The sequence below is a fragment of the Schistocerca serialis genome, chromosome 11, assembly GCF_023864345.2.
Source record: "Schistocerca serialis cubense isolate TAMUIC-IGC-003099 chromosome 11, iqSchSeri2.2, whole genome shotgun sequence".
Lineage (NCBI taxonomy): Eukaryota > Metazoa > Arthropoda > Insecta > Orthoptera > Acrididae > Schistocerca > Schistocerca serialis.
Window position 1 is genome coordinate 59893115 of NC_064648.1, and position 12247 is coordinate 59905361.

Below are 12247 nucleotides of genomic sequence, written 5' to 3' on the forward strand. Positions count from 1 at the left end.
TCTTATGATAACTTACTTCTTTATCTGTTGTAACCATTTTCGACCATCTTAGTTTCTTAATTAGTCGCTTTACTACCAATTAAACCCCTGCAAGTTCGATTGTCTGAAGCGGTCAAGAGCGATACCACTCACTCACTGGTCATACCGGACTCGGGAGTCCATTACCGCAGCAACGTATTTTCGCCATCTGTCCCTGTCTTGGGCTATTTCCTTCCAGTCACCTTCAGTACCTAGGCTCCTCAAATCAGCCTTCACATTGTCCTCCCATCTAAGCCTCGGTCTTCCCACAGGACGTTTTCCCTCTACACCTCGGTCTCCCCACAGGACATTTTCCCTCTAAGTGCCCTACCAGTACTTTGCGCACTGCCCTGCCCTCATCCATTCGAGCTACATGACCCGCCCATCGCAGCCTATGTGATTTAATAATACTGATTATGTCAGGGCTTGAACAGAGTTCGTGAACCTCTTCGTTATGCAGTTTTCGCCACTCTCCACTAATGTCATCCCTTTTTGCTCCGAAAATTTTCCTCAAAATTTTGTTTTCAAATACTCGAAACGGCTTTTCATTTTGCACAATGAGAGACCAAGTCTCACACCCGTACAGCATAACTGGTAGAATAATATTTTTGTATATTCTAATCTTTAAATTCCTGGACAATATCCGTGATGAAAGTAATCTATTCAGTGAGTAGTAGCACGCATTTCGCGCCCGTAATCTCTTCTTCAGTTCGGATTCAATCTTATTTCTCGAAGTGATGCCCACGCCTAGATACTTAAATGTGTTCACTTTTTTAAACTGCATGTCTCCAACTCTTAACATATCCTGATCTCCTGCTGTTGGCATTCTAGTAGTAACCAGGTATTTAGTTTTGTCTTCACTTATCCTTAGACCTATGTCTTCACTAGCCTTGATTAACGCATTCACATTTGCTGTTAAAGATTCTTTCCTATAGCTAATGACGTTTAGATCATCTGCATACCCTAATATCTTAATATTTAGATTTAACTCCGCATCCTCTCAATTATCTGCTGCCATTCGTACAGTATATTCTAGGGCTAAATTAAAAAGTAGCGGAGACAGGGCGTCTCCTTGCTTAAGCCCGTTCTTTATTACAAATTCTTCTGACTCCAATTTCCCCACACGTTCTCTACCTTTTGTGTTTTTCAAACTCGCTTCTATAAGTCTAACATACTTCTTTGGTTTTCCAAGTTCCAACAGAATTCTGTACAATTTTGATTGCAATACTGAATCATATGCTTTTGTAAAATCTATGAAAATATTATGAACTGGTTTATTGTATTCCCATTTCTTTTCCAAAATTTGATGCAGGGTGAATATTTGGTCTATATAGTTGATCTGTTCCTCCGAAAGCCAGCTTGGTAATCCCCCACAATTTCATCTGTATATGGTGTAAGCCTGCTTAGCAGAATATTCGAGAAAATTTTGGAACATACTGGTAACAGGGATATCCCTCTATAATTACTACAATCCATTTTGTCGCCCTTCTTAAAAACTGAGATCATAATCGACTCCTGCCACTATTCAGGTATCATCTCTGAGTTCCATACTTTAGTTATCACTTTGTGAAATACTTCCACCAATTTCTGTCCCCCATTTTTAACTAATTCTGCAGTTATGCAATCTGATCCTGGTGCTTTATGGTTTTTCAATTTGTTGATTGCATCTCTTACTTCCTTTAACGTTGGCTCAGGTATCTGGGGTTCTGCTGTATGTATTTCGTACGCCTGCTCATTTCCTGCTTCCTGGTGTACATTAAATAGATGCTCAAAATACGCCCTCCATTTATTTAATATAGCACTGGGGTCTGTCAGTATTCCCTCTCCATCCCCTTGAAGTGCATTTATCCTAGCCTTGAACCCCTTCCTATACCCATTTATGTCTAGGTAAAGTTCCCTAATGCTTTTTGTTTTACTGTTTGTTTCCATTTTTTTAATTTGGTTATTCAAATAATCCCTCTTCTTTGCCCGTAGCCTACAACCAACTTCCCTTCTCATGTTCAAGAACTCTCGTTTTCTGTCTCCCAGTCTATCCCAATCTAATCGCGCTTTTCTCCTTTCCTCTACCAATTTCTTACATTCCTCATCAAACCACGGTTTCCTCCTGTTCTTCTTAATTGTACCTATTGTGACCTTCGCTGCCTCTTTGATATTATTCCTCACAGTGATCCACTGTTTAGTTACATCCTCGTCTTGATCTTCTTGTGTCCTGAGAGCATCAAACCTATTTGAAATTTCTATCATGTACCTTCTTCTAAAGTTTTCATCATTTAGCTTGTCAGTGTCGAACCTAACAAGTTCTGCATTGCGACACCTTGATGTTGCTATAGATAGCCGTTGGTGAACTTTGGCAACTACAACAAAATGATCAGAATCGCAGTCTGCTCCCCTGAAAGTCCTAACATTTTGTATACTAGTGTGCCATCTCCGATCTACAAGAACATAATCAATTTGGTTTCGGGAGTGTCCATCCGGAGAGACCCAAGTTGCTTTATGAATGTCCTTCCTTTTGAAATATGTGCACTCAACAATCATTTCTTTTGAAACAGCAAAATTAACCACTCTTGTGCCATTATCATTCGAAATGTTATGCAAACTTTCTTTCCCAATTGTTGGCCGGGATACTTCCTCCTTCCCTATCTTCACATCAAAATCACCTATGATTAATTTTGTATCGTACGAGGAGAACTCATCCCACAGTTGATCTAGTTCTTCATAAAAGCAGTCTTCAACAACCTCTTCCATGTCCTCAGTTGGTGCGTGTACACTAATTACTATTAGTCTATTCCACCTGCCGGACAACACTATAACTGATAGTCGGTCACTAATGAACCTTATATCTCTGATTGCGTGAAGCATATTTCTCTGTATTGCGAAACCCGTTCCGAAACTGTGAGCTTCCGCACCTCCATAGGAAAACGTATAGTTACCCCTCGTTATGCTACCCTCCCCCTGCCACCGTGTTTTTTGAATAGCTGTAATGTCTACATCGTATCTATCTAATTCGTCTAACAATGACTGGAACGTTCCTGGCTTGTTCAAACTTTTAACGTTCCATGTTCCCAACCTGAAAGTTCCTTTTGGCCTGAATCTCTTCGAAGTAGGTTCCGCCTGCAGATCCGAATGGGAACCTAGTTTACCTCTGGAATATTTTACTTCAAAGGGACCCATGCCCATTAGTGTTTCTGATTCTTAATGAATAGATTTGATAGTAAGAGAAGAATAAACAGGGATGGTTCATCACGCCATCGCCTGCTCCCCACCGGCTGTCTGCGACTGCTTAATTCTTGTATTCGCAGCTACCCTTCATATCTGAAGGCCGTATCCCCTATCTGCAACCTGGGGACGCGCTGTGCCATGGTGGTAGGGGCCATCGAGACAGCAAGAACGACACCGGCAGGCACAATTAATTTTCCCGTGGAGAGAGCACAAGCTCTCTGCCCTCCCCTTTTCTCGTTTAAATGGAGTTACTCCCTAACGAGCAGGAAGCTATCAGGCAATTACAAAGTGAGAAATGTACGATTAAAATTCCTTTCAAATCTGGTGCACGATAGACAGATGGAACGATCGAGTAAGAGATAAAGTCCAGCAACCAGAATAAAATAATAAATTAAAATATATAGTGATTCGAACAAATAGAATTGTTTAACAGACAGGTGCCACTGCTGAAATTAGTACTTAAGAACTGATGGAAAAAAACAAATCACAGGCGCAACTTCCCGAAATCGATTTACAAAATTTGCGTTGTGCTTAAGGCATATTTTCTGAGTGTTTTGTGGAGCGGACACTTCCTCCTGGGGCTTCTGTTGCTCAGTGGTCGTCTCAGTAAACCAGAAAGTTGTCTACAAATGCTTCCAAGCTTTGTCTCGACAGAACACACGTAAATTATAGCCTTTGAATCTCGTAGATGTTACGAATTTTCTTGTTCCCTAACACCACCGATTTAGGGAAAAACGGGGGAAGACGGTGTGAGTGGATAGGTCACATAGTGCACCACAACGGGACCCTTGTGAAATTCTAGAAGAAAGTGTACAAGGAAGCAAAGGGCGAGGAAGACTTGGAACAGAACGGCAACTAGATAATGTAATATCAACTACATCAGTGTTCTGTAGCGAAACCGTCGTTAGGAATTTTCTTAACTTTTACTTATGCATGTTATATGGTTTTCTAGTAGCTCTTAAAGTGATGGTTCAAATGGCTCTGAGCACTATGGGACTTAACATCTATGGTCATCACTCCCCTAGAACTTAGAACTACTTAAACCTAACTAACCTAAGGACACCACACAACACCCAGCATCACGAGGCAGAGAAAATCCCTGACCCCGCCGGGAATCGAACCCGGGAACCCGGGCACGGGAAGCGAGAACGCTACAGCACGACCACGAGCTGCGGACTGCTCTTAAAGTGTGAATGATTGATCAGGACAGAGTAATTATCTGTTGTAATTCTTTAGCCTGTACTCTCAAAGAAGAATTGGCTTTATATTTATACACACATGAAAAAACTGTTTTACATCACCTCGGTTCCGAGAGTTCCGGAACCTGTATATAAAATTGGAATAGAGATCAACATAAACATTATTTCAGTCCTTGTTATTGCTCATGAAAATCAAACATTGCATCTTGTACCACCATACAGCGGGCCCTTCAGAGATGGTGGTTCAGATTGCTGTACACACCGGTACCTCTAATACCCAATAGCACGTCCTCTCGCATTGATGCATGCCTGTATTCGTCGTGGCATACTATCCACAAGTTCATCAAGGCACTGTTCGTCCAGATTGACCCACCCCTTAACGGCGATTCGGCGTAGATCCCTTAGAGTGATTGATGGGTCACGTGTCCATAAACAGCCCTTTAGGGATCATGTCTGGAGAGCATGCTGGCCACTCTATTCGAGCGATGTCGTTATCCTGAAGGAAGTTATTCACAAGATGTGCACGATGTCGGCGCGAACTGTCGTCCATGAAGACGAATGCCTCGCCAATATGCAGCCAATATTATTGCACTATTGGTCGGAGGATAGCATTCGCGTATCGTACAACCGCTACGGCGCCTTCCGTGACTACCAGCGTAGTACGTCGGTCCCACATAATGCCACCCCAAAACATCAGGGAACCTCCAACTTGCAGCACTCGCTGGAGAGTGTGTCTATGGCGTTCAGCCTGACCAGGTTGCCTCCAAACACGTCTCCAACGATTGTCTGGATGAAGGCATATGCGACACTCATTGGTGAAGAGAACGTGATGCAAATCCTGAGCAGTACATTCGGCATGTTGCTGGGTCCATCTGTACCGAGCTGCATGGTGTCGTGGTTGCAAAGATGGATCTCACCATGGACGTCAGGAGTGAAGTTGCGCATCATGAAGCCTATTGCGCACAGTTTGAGTCGTAACACGATGTCCTGTGGCTGGACGAAAAGCATTATTCAACATGGTGGCGTTGCTGTCAGGGTTCCCCCGAGACATAATCCGTAGGTAGCGGTCATCCACTGCAGTAGTAGCGCTTGGGCGGCCTCAGCGAGGTGTGTAATCGGCAGTTCCTATCTCTCTGTATCTCCTCCATGTCCGAGCAACATCGCTTTGGTTCACTCCAAGACGCCTGGACAATTCCGTTGTTGAGGGACCTTCCTGGCACAAAATAACAATGTGGACGCGATCGAACCGCGGTATTGACCGTCTAGACAGGGTTGAACTACAGACAACACGAGATGTGTACCTCCTTCCTGGTGGGATGACTGGAACTGATCGGCTGTCGAATCCCCTCCGTCTAATAGGTACTGTTCATGCATGGTAGTTTACATCTTTGGGTGGGTTTAGTGACATCTGTGAACAGCTAAATGGACTGTGTCCGTGATCCAATATCCACAGTCAACGTCTTTCTTCAGTTCTGGGAACAGGGATAATGCAAAACTTTTTTTGATGTGTGCATATTACCTTACATACAATGTGCTCCATTGAGAGTGACTGGGCCAAATAGCTCACGAAATAAGCATCAAACGAAAAAACTACAAAGAACGAAACTAGACTAGCTTGAAGGGGGAAACCAGATGGCGCTATGGTTGGCCCGCTAGATGGCGCTGCCATGGGTCAAACGGTTATCAACTGCGTTTTTTAATATAGGAACACCCATTTTTATTACATATTCGTGTAGTACGTCAAGAAATACGAATGTTTTAGTTCAACCACTCTTTTCGCTTTGTGATACATGGCGCTGTAATTGTCACAAACTTGTAAGTACGTGGTATCACGTAATATTCCGCCAGTGCCGACGGTATTTGCTTTGTGATACATTACCAGTGTTAAAATGGACCGTTTACCAATAGCGGCAAAGATCGATATCGTGTTGATGTATGGCTTTTGTGATCAAAATACCCAACAGGCGTGTGTTATGTGTGCTGCTCGGTATCCTGGACAACATCATCCAAGTGTCTGGACCCTTCGCCGGATAGTTACGTTATTTAAGGAAACAGGAACTGTTCAGCCACATGTGAAACGTCAATCGCGACCTGCAACAAATGATGATGCCCAAGTAGGTGTTTTAGCTGCTGTTGCGGCTAATCCGCAAATCAGTAGCAGACAAATTGCGCGAGAATCGGGAATCTCAACAACGTCGCTGTTGAGAATGCTACATCAACATCGATTGCACCCATATCATATTTCTGTCCACCAGGAATTGCATGGCGACGACTTTGAACGTCGTGTACAGTTCTGCCACTGGGCACAAGAGAAATTATGGGACGATGACAGATTTTTTGCACGCGTTCTATTTAGCGACGAAGCGTCATTCACCAACAGCGGTAACGTAAACCAGCATAATATACACTACTGGGCAACGGAAAATCCACGATGGCTGCGACGAGTGGAATATGAGCGACCTTGGTGGCTTAATGTAGGGTGCGGCATTATGGGACGATGGATAATTGGCCCCCATGTTATCGGTGGCAATCTAAAAAAAAATGGTTCAAATGGCTCTGAGCACTGTGGGACCTGACCTTAGGTCATCAGTCCCATAGAACTTAGAACTACTTAAACCTAACTAACCTAAGGACATCACATACATCAATGCCCGAGGCAGGATTCGAAACTGCGACCGTAGCGGTCACGCGGTATCAGACTGTAGCGCCTAGAACTGCACCGCCACCACGGCCGGCGCGTGGCAATCTAAATGGTGCAATGTATGCAGATTTCCTACTTAACGTTCTACCGATGTTACTATAAGATGTCTGACTGCATGACAGAATGGCGATATACTTCCAATATGATGGGTGTCCGGCACACAGCTCGCGTGTGGTTCAAGCGGTATGGAATAGCATATTTCATGACAGGTGGATTGGTCGTTGAAGCACCATAATACGGCCCGCACGTTCACCGGATCTGACGTCCCAGGATTTCTTTCTGTGGGGAAAGTTGAAGGATATTTGCTATCGTGATCCACCGAATATGCCTGACAACATGCGTCAGCGCATTGTCAATGCATGCGCGAACATTAGGGAAGGCGAACTACTCGCTGCTGAGAGGAATGTCGTTACACGTATTGCCAAATGCATTGAGGTTGACGGACATCATTTTGAGCATTTATTGCATTAATGTGGTATTTACAGGTAATCACGCTGTAACAGCATGCGTTCTCGGAAATGATAAGTTCACATGTATCACATTGGAAAACCTGAAATGAAATGTTCAAACGTACCCACGTTCTGTATTTCAATTTAAAATACCTACCTGTTACCAACTGTTCGTCTAAAGTCGTGAGCCATATGTTGGTGACTATTACAGCGGCATCTATCACAAAGCGAAAAAAGAGGTCCAACTAAAACATTCATATTTCTTGATGTACTACACGAATATGTTATAAAAAATGGGGGTTCCTATTTTAAAAAACGCACTTGATATCCGTTTGACCTATGGCAGCGCCATTTACCGGGCCAACCATAGCGCCATCTGGTTTCCCCCTTCAAGATACACAAGTTTCGTTTTCTGTAGTTTTTTGTTTGACGCTTATTCCATGAGATATTTGGCCTGGCCACGATAAATGGACCAGCCTGTGTATATGTTTCAGCCTTTGTGAACGAGATGAGTGACCAAGTTTAGAATTCAAATCTTAACACTGCAGTGGGACCAGTTGGGGGAGGGCATATCAGCAAAATGTTACATTGACGAAACCACACAGTCAGATTCGTTGAGTGTGTGCCAACCTCTACCCACTCACACCCCCACCTCCACCTGACTGACTTCGCCCATGCCGACTTACCCCCCCCTCTCCCCACCCCCAGGCAGGTGGGGTGGGTGGTTGGGTTGTTTGGGGGAAGAGACCAAACAGCGAGTTCATCAGTCTCATCAGATTAGGTAAGGATGGAGAAGGAAGTGGGCCGGCCCGGCATTAGCCTGGAGTGATTTAGGTAAATCACGGAAAACCTAAATCAGAATGGCCGGATGTGGAATTGAATCGTCGTCCTCCCGAACGCGAGTCCAGTGTGCTAACCACTGAGCCACCTCGCCCGGTCCAGGTAGGTGAGCAGTCAGCAGCACGCACTGCACTCCACCCCCCCCCCCCCCCTACCTACCCTTCCCGCCGTGAGCGCCCACTGTAGCGTACAGTCCAGCGACTCGCGCCCGACTATCTCGCTGGTGTGCAGCGCTTTAAGAGGAACTTTTTAAAACTATTCTGCATCACGATTACACATTCGTACAGAGTTTTCTCATACCTACTACACATCCTAATATTAACATACATAAGAACATATTAACACTATTTCTTGTCCAATTAACTGTTCAATTACATATCGAAATATTATTCGTCAAAGAAAATTAGTAAATACGAACAGTATCATACCATTACCATACATGAGAAATTTAGAACACTACACCAGTTACAGTATTGACAAAAAATTTGATTGTCTGTATCCATTGTGTTACAGATTCCAATCGCCATTTTTAAAACAAGCCTTAGACTGGGTCTGATAAAAACTACATGTACAGAATTTTAGAGTGTTTATAGAAGATAAAAAGGGACACTTTTGTATACGAAGCAAATGTCGCAGATGTATGAAGGTCTTACCTCGACTGATGTTCAGAGACGGTGTTCAAAGTGCTGTTGGATTGGCATTTTTTTTAGAGATGTTGCGGGGCTCCTGCTGGAGGGAGACGAGTTGTTCGGTGTACCAGGCACTGGCAGACACCCCAGGTGAGCCGGTTGCCTGTTAGGCTGAGGCTACAACCATTATTTGTGGAATACCCACATGTTTCGAGTGTGTTATGCAATCATTAGCACCCAGCTGGCACTTGGGTAATGTCTCTAAAACATCACACAGTCTCTGTACATCACTAGCGTAGGAACCTTCACGGACCACTAGCAGGTAGAGGGTGCACCTGTGAAATTTGTGTCACATACAAATTGTTTTTTTTTTTCATCTTCTCTAAACACTCTAAAATTTTGTGTATGTAGTTTTTTTTACTCCCTTATAATAAAAGAGTCAACAATACATCTAAATAGTGTAGTTAGGTTTTAACAGGTCCAGATGGAGAGTTGCCAAGCAGTCGAAAAACTGACTTTTGAAAGAGCACCAGTGATTATCTTGGGTAGCAAGTATAATAACGTAAGATCTAAAACTAGATATTCAGAAGGGTATTTGAACCTCATTCCTCAAATAATTGGACAGTCTTCAGCGCATAACCGTGAAGTGGACGGGTGCCGGTATTAAACTTACCTACAGTCTTGAATTCATCTTCGTATAATAAATCGATGTACTCAGCGGCAGCGTACCAGTAGACGCGATAGGCGGCGTACAGTGAGGCAGCTAGGCTGAACACCTGCGACAGCTCTGGCTGCCGCTCCTCGCACAGCGCACTGAAGTCGTCGGGAAAGGAGAGGTTCCACGGCTGATAGCGCAGTAGGCGTTCACCCAACAGCGGTCGCCTGTAACGCAAAAGCCGCGAGGTTAAAAGTTAAAAACCAAGCATGTACAGCGTATGCAAGAACGTAAAAGCATCCAGACTGAATTTTCACTCAGCAGTGGACTAGAAACTTCCTGGCAGATTAAAACTGTGTAGCAGACTGGCACTCAAATGGTTCAAATGGCTCTGAGCACTATGGGACTTAACATCTGAAGTCATCAGTCACCTAGACTTAGAACTACTTAAACCTAACTAACCTAAGGACATCACACATCCATGCCCGAGGCAGGATTCGAAATTGCGACCGTAGCGGTCGCGCGGTTCCAGACTGAAGTTCCTAGAACCGCTCGGTCACACTGGCCGGCACTGGAATCCACACCTGGAACTTTTGCATTCCTTAAAGGAAGCATAGAAACACAGCAAGCAATCTCTAACCCATTGGTTTTTTAGTATTCCAGCATTTCGAGATTTCAGCTTTAGATTCCAGAGCATTTGAGTGATATACTGATTTTAACTATTTATTGCAGAACATTCGCCCCGTTCTGTGCTGTTATATCACGTGAATTGGTTTTCGATGTAAATTAAACACATTAAACAGCAGAACCGAAGCGCTGCTGTAGCGTACGTCTTTCCTTTAAAGAAAAATTTCGCATGTATTCCACTTCTCCAGTCCCTTTCAGCTAATCCAACGCTTAAGGACAGCACGACATGATGATTTAAGGTATTTCAAATCCATCTTTTCAACTACCAAAAGTGTGTGTTTATTTCACAATACGTGTTTTGTTTTACTCATTGAAACCAGTACGAGTTGTGGCATTTTTATAATGTTTCTGCTTACGTCCGAAAGTGTGTAGTCGAGCGTCTCACACTGCTATGTCTGATCTACGTGCAGCTTGACGTGTAGAAGTACATGTTTTCTGACGTAACTCGACAAAATAAAGCACCACTATTGCATACAAAAGTTTGTTTACTTGGATCCGAACTACTCGCTGCGTCCCACTTCGTGAGTGATTGGTGTCTCTTTTGACAGAGCGAGTTATCATACGGCAACCGTTGGCCGTAAAACGTGGTCCTAAATTCAGTGTTCTGTACATCGTTTCGAAGCATGTGTATCAGGTACACATTCGATCTTGGTGTATGAGACTTTTTTTCCTAAATAAGCTGCGACTACATTCCTTATAGCCCCATTAAGGATGGAAAGTTTGCATACAAAGCAGAAAAACCTGTACTCCTTGTAGCATGGTCCTGGGTTATCACTGTTACTTGAGAACAACATTGTCAATTAAAGCATGAAGCTGCATGATAATAAGTTCCGTGTGATGTCTGGGTCCCCAGTTTCACCGGAAAGCAGTCCCTCCCAAGACATGTGGTGCCATGCTGCTAAGGCTCGCAAATCATTTCCACGCTACGTACACCAGCACGCTGTTCTGCTTGGATGTACAGTACCACACCTACTGCACTAACAAGCTGGGACTCAGAATCCATGCAGTGATGAAGTTCATCATCTGCACACCACACATGGAGGAAGTAGTGCATACTGACAATGGTCTGAATCATTATTACTCCATAAGGCAACGAAAGAACGGATTTAAGTGCAGGAAGAAGGTGAACGTACAATCTCCACTAAAACAAAGTGTAATGAAAGCCTCGAAACTTCTGGAGAATTTTCCAGTGTACCACACAGCAGGAACGATACAATACTGACTACCATATTCAGTTTAGGGTCGCGTGCATTGGCACACAAAGAGGCAAATCAACAGAAGACGCAGTAAATACTCGCCACACACAAGGAGCTGGAGTTTCGACAGGCGAGGCAAACTACTATCATGGAAGACATTGTCGTCAATTTGCGTACAGATGTAGGGGTCAATGGGCGATCCACGGTTTTGGCTTGTAGTGCTGAAGCCATTAGTAACGATGTCATGCGACTCCCGTAATTAAGTGGACTGGCGGAATTTAGAGATGACCCATTGTAAATGGTGATATGTGAACTATAGAAGATACACAGAATCATACGCTACCCAAACTAGAAGCGCGGTATCAAAGCTCCACCACGGCCATTGGAGCTGTGTGCCCCCTGAAGCATCTCTGGTTTTCTACTTTGTACGGACACCCAACAGACAATAAACACACTGGGTCGTATGAATAAACAAGAGGTCTTTCTCTGGAGAGGGTTCTCAGAAGAAAAGAACATTCTCCGAGCAAGTTCGTATGAGTAAAAAATTCGAAACCATATACTCTGATGAGGTTGTTCCTTCTCACTGCGCCGCGTCGGGTAGCCACGCGGTCTGAGGCGCCTCGCCACGGTTCGCGCGGCTCCCCCCGTCGGAGG

At 44.1% G+C, this 12247-nt stretch overlaps 1 protein-coding gene across 2 annotated transcripts in view; it reads right to left on the reverse strand.

The window, feature by feature from the left end:
* Nucleotides 1-12247, reverse strand: part of LOC126427173 (uncharacterized) — a 161515-nt gene that overhangs the window by 12820 nt on the left and 136448 nt on the right. For both annotated transcript variants that reach the window (XM_050089400.1, XM_050089399.1), the window contains one exon: nucleotides 9729-9937. In XM_050089400.1, coding sequence (XP_049945357.1) covers nucleotides 9729-9937 — 209 coding nt within the window. The remainder of the gene's footprint in view (nucleotides 1-9728; nucleotides 9938-12247) is intronic.